Source organism: Zonotrichia leucophrys, chromosome 1A (genome assembly GCF_028769735.1).
Source record: "Zonotrichia leucophrys gambelii isolate GWCS_2022_RI chromosome 1A, RI_Zleu_2.0, whole genome shotgun sequence".
Classification (NCBI taxonomy): Eukaryota; Metazoa; Chordata; class Aves; order Passeriformes; family Passerellidae; genus Zonotrichia; species Zonotrichia leucophrys.
Window position 1 is genome coordinate 31,331,195 of NC_088170.1, and position 12,414 is coordinate 31,343,608.

Here is a 12,414-nt window from a genome sequence, read left to right on the forward strand (position 1 = left end):
AAATACAACAGTGGCGAGAACCAATGATAATTGGTAGATTGAGATGCTGGGAGAAAAAAAAATTGTGATTACTGACACAGCCAAAAAGCATAAATTCTGAACCAGCATTTTTATATTGAAGATTGTAAAGCCAGAAAGACAGCAGTCAGAAAAATGCTGTACTTCTTGGGTCAATGTACTCCTTTGAGTTCTGGGCATAAAGTTTTATAAGGTGCTTTCACAGGAAAAGAATTAAGGGAGACTAAGTGATTTTTAGGTATGGAATAAAGAATTACAGTGCAACCACACATTTGAACTCTGTGATGAGCAGAGTAAGTAATGAACACACGGTACTTAAAAGTGATAGGTAGTCAATAAATTATATCCACCACAATGCACTGTCTGTGAAGCCTATTAAACAGATGCCTGTAAGTCTACAAAGAACTATATTCCCATTATGAAAACATGACAACTGATAAACCTTAAAATACATATCACCTCTCAAATATAAGTTCTTATATGATTATTTGTTTTGAAGTAAAGGTTTCTCATCAACCTGTGCATCATGATCTTCAAAAATGATCTTAAAGAATTTACATAGTACCTTCACAACATAGCTTTCATAAAGCATTCAGGACAAAATAGAACAGCAGAAACCACACCTGTTGCCTTTTCATAAGTATTAACCCTTCAACCACACAAACTTTTTATGGTAATTAAAATTGCTCAAGGCACAATTTTGTATGCACAGGAACAGATTCAGAGCTAAAAGAAAAATTCTCATTTTAACCTAATTCTAGAACAGCATGTCTTTTAGATTTCATACCAGGAGAGCATATTTCTCCTCCCACGAAACTGCCGCTAAAACATTGCCTTCCTCTCCTCCCACACGCCATACCAATGTCATATGTAAAGCTAACACTAGAAGACTCTAATCCCATCATTCTGTCTTAAAATGTATTACCTTTTTTTTTCCTTCTAGGGAACTATTAAGTGCCTTAAAAGGAGAAATAATAAAACATCAGTTTTAGAATTGTATTGGTGAGACAATGATTCTTTAGTGCTACCATTATTTGAAGATAACAAAAAGTGTTGGAGAATAAGCCACGAATTTTAACAGGAATATTTAGACGTACTTAGCATGGGCTTATAAATAGAATTTGTTCTTAGTATACTGGTAAAACTGTAGGTATAAAATGAAAGCTTTGCTATTACACCATCTTCTGGTTAGACTTGGGAACTGTGACAAAGTTTAAGTTGAGAATTTAGGATATTGAGCTCTGAGCACTCGACAATTGCTGAAAAATTAATTTCATTCACATGGACAGTAAAAGCACATTTCCAGAACATGTTAGCTATACCTTACCCTCTTCCTTTTTTTTTTTTTAAAGTAACTTACAGGAGTACTCATATATGAAGATGTTCTAATATCAAAGATAACTGGGTCGGGTGTTTGCATATCAGGCACATCAAAGGTAGGGTCAACCTGTTGAAAATAAATTATATCATTATTTCAGCACCAACAGAGAAAAGGAAATAAGACTGAAATAAAAAGTGAGAACACACTTAGCAGCCTAGATCAATTGGTTCCCAATCCCTATTCAAGTTCCTTAAGTCATCCATTACTAACAGACTGTTGATACGCTTACTTCTGTACCAACTCTGATTGCCAAAATAACTTCGAAAGCACTTCTGTGGAAAACAGGTAGTAGGTAACACTGAAATCTGTGATAAGGTAACAGATCAAAGACAAAAGATCTTGCTCCTGAAACCACAGGAAAAAGTGCTTTTTACTGGGACAAATTCAGAGGCTGATTGATCAGAAAGAATGATAGATGACAGAAATGTCATTACAGTATCTGCAATTTTGCTCTTAATATCAGTTACTACTTGCTTATTTTTGGCCACAGGAGTTAATCTATAACTTCAGCAATATTTTGCTAATGTCTTCTCCTGAAAGTGAAGCATTAGGAAAGTACGAGAGAATATGAAATTTGAGAAAGCTGCTTTTATCTTATGGTTTCACCTAAGAAATCACAATAACATCCCTATAAAAAATCTGTGTGCATATTATCCCTACCACTATATTACCTAGGTGTATCACAGCTTAAGATGTTTGCCTTCTCAGAATGATGCATGGAAGTACTATTCTTAATATTTTATGAACTGGCAAAATTTACAGAAAGACTAGATGACTTTCAAATCACCAAGAAGCCTGATGTAATATCAGCAGTAATCCAGACACAGTATTTATCCCAACCACCTTATTGAAAGCAGAAAAAAAATCCCAGAACCCCCAAAGCTCACACTTGCCTAGTGACAGGATTAAGTTTGGTCACTGAAAGTTTCTTAGCTACAATGGTCATTTTACTTTGACTTCTCAAGAGGAAGATCCTACTATTTCACCCGAAGACTGCCAAAACTCTGGCTCAGTCAGAGCTGCTCTCTCAGTAACTGCTTCAGTGCTATTTCCAAAAGGAAAAATCCCTGATGTCCCTACATTGGTATAAAGACCTTTAGGTCAGACACATGTTTGTTAAGTATCTAGAATTCAATCTCATATCTGGAATTAATAGTCAGGGAAGGAGGGCAGCAACACCTTCTACTGCCTGAAGACTTTTCATTCAGTTTATTTAGATTTACATAACTTAAATGCAGAAATTTAGGTTAAAATTAACAGAAGTAAGATCTCCCTCAGTAAATACAAGTTGAAGAAGATGGACAAAGTTTACTAGCAAGCTAGAAGGCAAAAAAACATTTAAAAACAGATATTACCTGATTATTCAAAGTGAAAATGATTCTTACACTTTGCAGCACTTATAAATCAGAGATGACAGACCTTTCTTAAGGTGAGATCTTAACACTGTTTTTAAGCTTGTTCACTTCTCTGAGTAGCAGTGCTTAGCTCTTTCTTTTATTCAGTTTCAACAAGCCATTCTTCATCTGTGATCTTTTTTTCTGTCTTCTGATTACAGGTGCATCAGTCAAGAATGAGCAGGGACTCAGGGACAATCAAGAAAACCCATGCAGCTACATGGTCATCACAGCTGAACACTTAAAATTCTCTCTCATTTGTAGATATTAGGATCAAGCCTTGTTTTCTTTCAATTTTGTAAAATAGAATTGGAGGAAAGAAAGGGAAAGAGGAGAACCAAAGCCAGGTAACATATTCTATGTAAAAACCTCTATTTAGCTGAAAATTCTACCATTTTAACTGGACTTCTCCTTTAGAATCTTCTCTACAGAAACATGATTAATCAAAACCTCCTCTGCATCCAGTATTGCTTACCACTTTTTCAGTGTTAAGGTGAGCAGGAGAGGAAGTGCAAATTTTACTGTTTTGCCTTTGTAAATATCATATCTATTGAGATTACACAGCCAATTGTCCACAGAGTTTCCATTTGTTCAATGCCCAGGATAATCAGGGTCAGTTGCTTCTGACATTGTCAGCCCTACAATAAATATAATTACTTATATTGGCATTATCCAAGTGCCAATCATACTAGGGACAGGTAAGACAAAAGTCATTTTCTGACATGCATCATTTGGGCACTGAAGAGAGGACAATGTATCTGCAGGATGCTGCAGAAGGGGGACAGTAGATGCCTACTACCTATCAGTACTCTAATGTGGAGAAACTACTACAGTATCATCACAGCTCTTGAAACATGTTCTTTGAGATAGTATCTCTTTGTTGCATACATGGAGATATTGCAGAATGAGTTAAATTCTTGATACTGGTTGGTAAATAAATACATGGTATTATTAAGTTTTAAAAAATGCTCTTTTTGTAGAAGCGTCACATCCTGAAGCAAGAATCAAAGTTCCTCTGATTATGCCTCTGCTTATTGTTTTACCAGTGATAAGGGGAGGATGAAGACCACTGTAAACACTGACTAGAGGGGGAGGAACTGTCATAAGCCATACTAAAATAATCAATATAAAATTATTAAGCAACTAGCCAGAAATAGCATCTAAAAGGTGTTTAAAAATGCACAAAAATATAAAGGCTGTATCTAAGTCCTTCATACAAATATTAGTGTTTAATATTGCACTAAAACTGAATGAGGCAATGGAATGAAGCTAAAAGTGAAAGTTTCAAATTACTTGATATTTCCTGACAAGGTGATGTGGTTAGCTGTAAAATAACTTTACCAAGGGAAATCTTCAAGGTAAGTCTTTTTTTAAAGACATAACTTTAAGAAACAAGACAGAAAAACCAGAGCACTAAAATGCAAGGTAGGGAGTACTGTCACATATTACAGGTTTTCAAAAACACTCTTTTCAAAGCCTCGCTTTAATTACCTAGTAAACTGATACATACATATTTTCAATATCATCTTCCAACATGATAATGCAGTTACCAATTTTGATCCATAATACAATAAAATATATTGGAAGGGAAGGTTTCTACAGAATCTCTCATGAATTAGAAAAATTCAAAGAGGAAGTTTTAAATTAGTCACAAAGTATTTCTTAGGAAAGCGATTAGTGAAATAGTCTCTCCAAACACATTAAGAGAAAATTAGGTTTCAATTTGACTGTTCTTGGTTCTTGACTGGGGCCCTCAAGCAAGCCATATAATCTTTTTTCTACTGCCATCTAGTGTATATTTGAATTTCCTTCATCTGAGAAAATATTTACAACTGAAAATACGCTGCAAATTTTAAGATTAAATTAAATCAATAAAAGCTCTTTGTGCACAAGAGATAAACTCTATGCACCTTAATGTGATCAAACTTCAAAGCTGTTTTGAAAGAAATTAATTTAAAGAAGTCTTTAGCACATGAAAGGTCAATTACATACAATCATGGCAAATTCAGAAATACAATTCTCACCAAGTGGAATGTAGTTTTTAGTATACTTCACTAAAATGGCATAACTGATTAAACTATTTTCAAAAAACTCCACAAGGTCCTTATGTTAAACAGAGACAACAACTGGGATTTATCTCAGCTAAATTTAGACATACTGCTAGACACCTTTATTTGAGCTGGTAATCACCTAAGATTATCTCTGTGACCAACAGAAAAAAATAGGCGCTATTAAAGAACAAATAATTTATTTAAAATTCCAAGTTGTCTGAAAAACGGAAATTATCATAAGCATTACAACTCTACTTACTTGAATATTCAAGAATCACATTGATAAGTGCAGTTGGGAAACAATTATAAAGTTTTACAACTCAAGAACATGAAATTCAACACTGCTTTAAAATTCAGGCTACTGCTGGGCTGAGAAGACACAACTAATGATTTTTTTGTAAAAGTTAATTTTGTATCAGAAATAGGTAGGTAGAGAGAAAATAAAAAAGGGAAGGTATCTGAAATTTTACTGGTTCAATGTTTAGCCTTGAAGACTGAATAAGAAAAAGTAATCAGAAAAGACAAAATATACTCAAGCTTCATCTTTTTGTTACTATCCTGAAGGCAAAACACCAGATTATACCTGCAATTCCTAATGCCCTTGTGCCAGCTGCTTTATTCAAAACAGCATTTCCAACAGGTGATGTGTGAATACATTGCAACTGTACCTCTGATCCCAGCTGAATCTAAGCCAGCTCCATTTTTGTGTATACTATTCCCCCAGAATATAGCTCTGGAATTACAGGGACTTTGTCACACTGAGACAAGCAGGGATAGAGAAGCAATCGCTAACGAAAAGCAGTAGAAAAAATTAGGAATTTTTAAAAATAGGGGGCAAATTACTATCCTCTTGAGTTCTGCCTGCATATCTGTTTAACTTTTTGTGTTCTAATACCTTTAATTCCATCCTAAGGCAATCCCTCTTCAGTCCTGTTGTAGAGGTGACTAAACCAGCTGAGCATAACTCACGGCAATGTATTACACCACATCTCAAGCATTTAGATGACATTGTAGTGGCTTGCAGCAAACCTTAAGCAGTCATTGATATTTTGAAAAATCCCATCTCCAAACTGCCTCCTCTGTCTGCCTGTAACTCTTGTTCATGTTACCAGGTCTCTTACTTGTTACTTCTGTTTAGTTTAGATGAATTATCTTACTCTGTTCACATAGAAATACGATGAGAAAGGAAAAAAAATAAGGAAGAAAGAAAGCAGTTCTGCATATGATCTGAGGTGTAGATGAGATAATAGGAAAAAATTGTCATTACAACTGCTATGCTCTAGTGGAATAGATCACACAGAGATATAGGGGAATCTCCAAACCTCTTCAAGACCCCCGAATCAGACACAGCAGAACTGATGTCCCACTGGTAGGAAGAACAGATCGTCTCCACAAGCTCCCTCTGCCATGCCTGTGATTCCATTCCTCCTTTTCCTTATATATTAGAAACATGATGAGCCATTGAAAGATGAGGGTAAGATTGCAGTGCAACAGCCTAATGCTAGAATTCTCTGTATTGCCTCTGGCTTAGAAAGAGGTTGGCATGTAAAAAAAATATTTTAACTGAAGAAGGACAAAAATACTTTGTTGTCCTTTTCTTCTTTGTACTTTTTTTTCTTTTTCTTTTTTTTTCCAGATAACAGTGCAGTGGGACTAGAAATTTTGCTTTTTCTCAGTTAGAAGAGGAAATAGTTAAGAAGATGGAGCACTAAAAAATTTCAAGCACCGTGCTACCTAAGAATTAGTGCATGCTAATGAAAGCATGTTACTGCTGGTAGTAACCTGATACCACTTTTGTCTCTATAAATCATGGCTTTGTCCAGTTGGTGAGGTCTATTCTTCCTGACCACAATTTTTGTTGAGACAGATAGGAGGAGCCATAAAAACAAGAAAAGACAAATGGAGTGAGAAAATGTGATAATTTCACCTTAACACCATCTCAATTATTATACCATTACATTAATTCTAAAAATTAGCTGCAAAAGCGATTCTAATCACTATCACTTTATTATTTAATTTAAAATGTGAAAATATATTGTATTACAATAATGAGTTTTGTTGAAACTGCCAGACACTGTTTTGTCTCAAAGAATATAACACACTTGATATCTACCTGAGAGAAAGATATTCTAGTGACAATATAATGTTAATAGAAAACTAAATACAGTGACTCCCATTAAAATCCTGAAATCAGGCCAGAAAATATAACACAGAGTCCAAAACTTTGCTATGACAAAGCCATAGAGCTCTTTCACTACTGTGGAGCAACCCAGGAGCCTATCAGCTGCTACAAATGCTGCAGCCATTAATAAATGCATATAAAGCTAAGTTAACTCTGTCAAAGCTAACTAATAAATAATTTCTTGACATTCAGCTACTGAATTTCCTTGATGAGCCTTTTCAGTATTGATAATGAGGCTTCCTAGCCTTCGTTTAACTTCAGCCTGAACTCATTAATGCTTTTCCAGAGCTTCTTAATTACCCAGGACAAGAAAAGAAAAAAAACCTGAAAAATTCATTTAGAGTATATTCACATCTTTACCAGGAATGTAAACAGCAGAGAGGTCTGGAAATGTTGACCTGAAAAGAAGACAATGGACCCCCACAGCTATAAGCCATGTTTGTTAAGTACATGTTATAACTGAGTGCAATTTGAATGGTCTTGTAGCAAAATGTTGCTCCAGCAAGACTGGCTTGAATCTGCTGGCAAATGCTTAGATTGAGTTTGTTCTGGCACTGAGCAGCTATACTGAAGGCTGGTACCAGTAAACTGAATGAACTTAATTCATTTACCTTACAACAAATATGAAAGTCCAGCACGGAAGTTTGTTTATGAAGTTTGTTCATTAATGAAGCTTTTGGTCAGAACAGGATGCAGTCATCCTGTTCTGACCAAAATGCTAAGCACTAGAAAGCTACACATCCAACTTGGCAATAGAACCAGGCACAGAATAAATCTTATTTTGTCAGAGTTCTCTTCCTCCAGCAAATGTTCTCAATCTTTATACCACTCATTTGCATGTATTCATACTGCAAACACAGCCACCCACCCAAAAAAAAAGCTCAGTATTCCCAAATGTCTGTTTTAAAACTCGGAGCAGGAAACAAAATCCATGGCAGCAGTATCTACATTTTCTATGTAGGCAACCAGGCAATGGTGAATTTCTATAGTACTCTGATAGCATATTACAGCAACCACAAAGTTCTGATTGCTGTTCTAGATTTATCTCAATTAAGTTTTTCAACACCAGAGGAACCTGGAGACTATCAAAAAAGAGAAGAAAAAATAGGTAATCACCATGCAGAAGACAGCCAGCTCTATCATGGACTGCGACAAATAAAGTGTAAACAATGATCTCATTGAAGACATAGCACTGTTTACCTATTGGGCATAATTTTCAGACTATTTGACAAACACAAGATTTTTCCTAATACTGAAACAGAACATTTGACATTGCACTTTTATTCCCTAATTTCCAACACTTTCAGTGGACGCCAGTAGATAGTTTGACAGTAACTACTGTTCAATGAAATATCAGGAAATCAGATATCATAGTGCTGTAAAACACACTGCTAGCCTAGAAAGTCTTTTAGGTAGATATCAAGACCTTCTCACAACACCTAAAGGTCTTGGAAAGAGGGACAGTTTGTGACAAGCAAGTATTTGACTTTCAGTAATATCACCACATTGTCCTCCTTACAATGATGTATTTTGATAAGTATTGTTAAGCTCAAGATACCTACTGCAACACTTGCAGAGTTATTCCAGAAACCAGATTATCAGGTATGTTTTGGTTGAATGAGATATAGAGTATAGACACAGAAGAAGCATGAAAGTAATTTCAGCTTAAACCTGCCAGCATCAGCTTGCCTAGTAACCCTAATGAGGATTCATAAATTATGATTGCTTCAAAAGTATTACACATAACAATAAAAAGCTCCCTGATATAAATAAAACATATTTAACTATAAATGTCAGACAGTGTTAACAGAAGCTTCTTGTTTCCTATATTAGACAATTTATTGCACTCACCTCAACTGATGTAATTGTTTCATCATGGAAATGACATGACCTTGGGTAAACATCAAGAAGATGAGGAGGATCATCAATATGTGTTCTTCTAAAATTGTGTTTGAGAACTTCTTCATAATCCAAAGTATCAAAGTTGGTTTTCCATAGTAACACCTATAAGAAATCTTCATATCAGTAACTACTTGAAGGTTATTCAGTGCTCAAAACCTAACTATTCAATAAAGTCTGCTATTACTAGTAGATAACTGCATCATAACAATAGTGCAGTGATGTCTTAGTCCAATCTCTACTGCAACACAGGCACTTCCCCAGAGTATCTTTACTTCAAATCTAGAAGATGTGGTTCAATCTATTAAAAAAGTAACTCCTAAAACACATTTATAATCACAAACTGTCCCACTGAGCTGTCCCAAGTTATTTTTCTGCCAGATTAAGAGATCATATACTGTTGAATTTCTGCCCCCTATAAAGGCTTGCAGGTCTAACAAGAAAGTTTGAAGGAGTAAGAGAAATGAGAGAGTTCCACAGAACTCTAAAACACCTGGTTTCCAGTGTTTTGGCAGCTGGAATCTCTTTTCTGAACTTTGTCTCATTATGTTCTAGGTAGAAACCATATCTGAAGTCACATATATGACCAAATGCAGAAGGTCATGGGACACAGAGGTAGTCCAAAGGTATTCTAGCCAGTCTTATAAATATTCCACGTAGGCTACTACTTTTCAAACCAATAGGTATAACTTTGCTCTTTCACATAAAAGGTCTTATGTTTTCCATGGCAACAGGTTAATGAAATAAATTGCAATGTGCACATACTGCCAAAAATGTGAGGAATATGACAGAACACTACACTTTGAGATCTTTGTTTGAGGAAAGAAGCAAATAGAAAGAAACAAAAGCATCCAGTGTTTGTTTCAAATATTTAACCTGCATCTGAACTGTCAGCTGGTTCTGCACCAACCAGAAACTTGATACAAGAAGCAGAGATACTGGTTTTCCTTCTTTGATGGAAAGGTATGGAAGGATCTGTTGACTGAAAACATCTTGAAATAATATATGTATGAAGGAAGCAGTCTTGCATAAACTAAAGAGTGTATCAGCTGCCTCCAGTGCATGCTGTGAACAGACCATATATTTTGGGTACTGCATGAGGGGTAGCAGATGATACTTCTATGGCCAACCTCTGCTCATAAGCATGACATTGCCAGCAGAACTTTCCCAACAAATACACCCTACAATTACAGTAAACCAATAATCACAGTGAATTGAGAACTCCTCCTGGCACACCTGGAAGAAGGCTGTGGACAGGTCAGCAAAGTGGAATGTTTAAGAAGTATGTGTGTATAACCAAAAGAAAATGGACACAGAATAAAGTTCTCATGTTTACTATAGATAAAGATATACACCTTGGTAGTTACCCAACAGTGGTTAGCACATTTTAAAACTTCAAAAAGTGAAAGCTGCAAAGTACTCCTCTCCCACCAAAACTTTCATAAAACAAAGGGAAAAACTTCAACAAACCAGGAAGGCTCATTTTAAGGTAATTGGAAGTTACTAGATCTGCTATGACTACTTTTTAATTCAACATTTCATCAGTGTTTCCTGATGAAACTGGATCTTCCCTCTCATGTATTCACCATGAACCCACTATATCAAACTGCTGAGGACTAGAAGACATGGATTTTTACCTACTTTTTCCATGCTCTCATGCCCCAGCTTTACAACAGAAAATCAGGGCAGGAAAAAGGCAATGACATGACTGCACTGAACACACATGCCATTCAGGGGGGCCCAAGTTCAAAGAACTTTGAAGTAAGACAGGCATTACCAGGGTGTGGGAGGCTGTGTTAGGCTTAATACTCTAAGTCTTTGCCTTCATCAGAGCATTTCAGATTAATCTTCTGTCATGTGAACACATGCACTTTTGCTCCTCTCAAGTATAATGTACTAACAGTCATAAAACTCAGAATACGTAAGGTAAGGTCAACAATTCAGAATTACATAGGACTAAGTTGCATTTTGGTACTTAAAACCTTATTTAGAAATTCAGTATGGAAAATCAAAGATCATACTAGTGAGTCAAGAAATAAATATCTTTCCTCCATTCTCAGTTGGTTTTTGTGGGTTTTTTTCCCCTGCTTGTAAAATTAATATTGGATGTTTGATAACATTTTCACTTTTCCAATAACTTCAAGTCTTGGCAGTACATTTTACTTAATACTTTCTGATAGAAAGCAATTTTTTTTCATCTCCCAAGACCATCTCTGCTACTAGCTGAAATTTATTTCAAACTCCATAAAAGAGAATATAGCCATGAATTATGGTAAACTCAAAAAATCTGAATTTCAACAGCATAGTTTTTTATATCTACATTGAGCTTTTAGCTTTTTGTAACAGGAAAACACGAAAAAGACAACTAAGGAACATTTCAGACTGAAAATTTAAATATTGCGCTACAAAATTTCTTTCTTTTTGGAAACTTTATAGATCTGATAGAGGTGATTCCAATGTTGATAGCATGTGTTCTTTATTATGAAATTTATTACAGAAGATAGAGATTAATTATAAGACTTACTGTTTAACTTTTTTTTTAATGCTCAAATGACTCTTCTTCCCTTTATAAAATCCAGCACTTTTCTGCTTCACCAAAGTAAATTAGTAAAGGTAACACAAGAGGGTTTTTTCCCCAATTCTAGCCAAAGTTTTCCCAGTAATACAACTTAATACCTACAATTACAGAGTAAGGACTTGAAAATCAGTGAAACCTAACAAAGCAGGTACCACTTAATAGTAATTGCAATATAACTACTTCATTGACACTGAATTGCAACACTTTAAATATTCTTAGTCAAAAACCACTAAATATCTTTAGTCATATTATTAAAATATGTAAAATAGACGTGGTTAGTCTTCTCCTCATCATAACATCCAATGGAAAGTCTATATAACACACAAGTAGCCAGAATGCATGTGAGTAATTAGCAAGTTATTGTGACATACTATATTTAACTACCATCCACTGAAAAAAACTAAGACATTTCATTTAAGGAGACAATACCACAAACCTGAGCATCCACTCCACCTGAGGCAAAACTTTCACCACCTTTTGAAAAAGACACACAAAGTACAGGTCCCTGGAAAAAAAAAAATAGCATACACTAGAATTAGGCTATTACTGTAATCATGTTATTTTAGTGCAGAGTAAAACACCAATGCCATTACCTAATGTAATAGATTTTTCAATTTTAATAAAATAAGGAATAATTTTACTGTAGTGAAATTTCTGCAAAACTTGATTGAAAAGTTAATATTGCACATTTTCATAAGATGCTACATTACAACTACAACAATCTATACTAGGAAAATAGTGGCAGTGTCCTTAGATTTTATACTTCATCTTTGCAATGAAAAATTACAAAATATATATTACATTACTCAAGGTAATATGTTTGAATGATTTATTATCAAAAATAGGATTTGTTTGGCATTAACAGGAAAAGGAGGAAATGCCTGCCATTCTTCACCAAAGTTATCCTCTGT

The 12,414-nt window shown here is 35.0% G+C and overlaps 1 protein-coding gene across 2 annotated transcripts in view; it reads right to left on the bottom strand.

Moving 5' to 3' along the window:
• POC1B (POC1 centriolar protein B) overlaps positions 1-12,414 on the bottom strand; it is a 45,184-nt gene that overhangs the window by 20,305 nt on the left and 12,465 nt on the right. For both annotated transcript variants that reach the window (XM_064702041.1, XM_064702039.1), the window contains exons 8-10: positions 11,940-12,008; positions 8,878-9,030; positions 1,379-1,465 (exon numbers count right to left, since the gene is read on the bottom strand). In XM_064702041.1, coding sequence (XP_064558111.1) covers positions 1,379-1,465; positions 8,878-9,030; positions 11,940-12,008 — 309 coding nt within the window. The remainder of the gene's footprint in view (positions 1-1,378; positions 1,466-8,877; positions 9,031-11,939; positions 12,009-12,414) is intronic.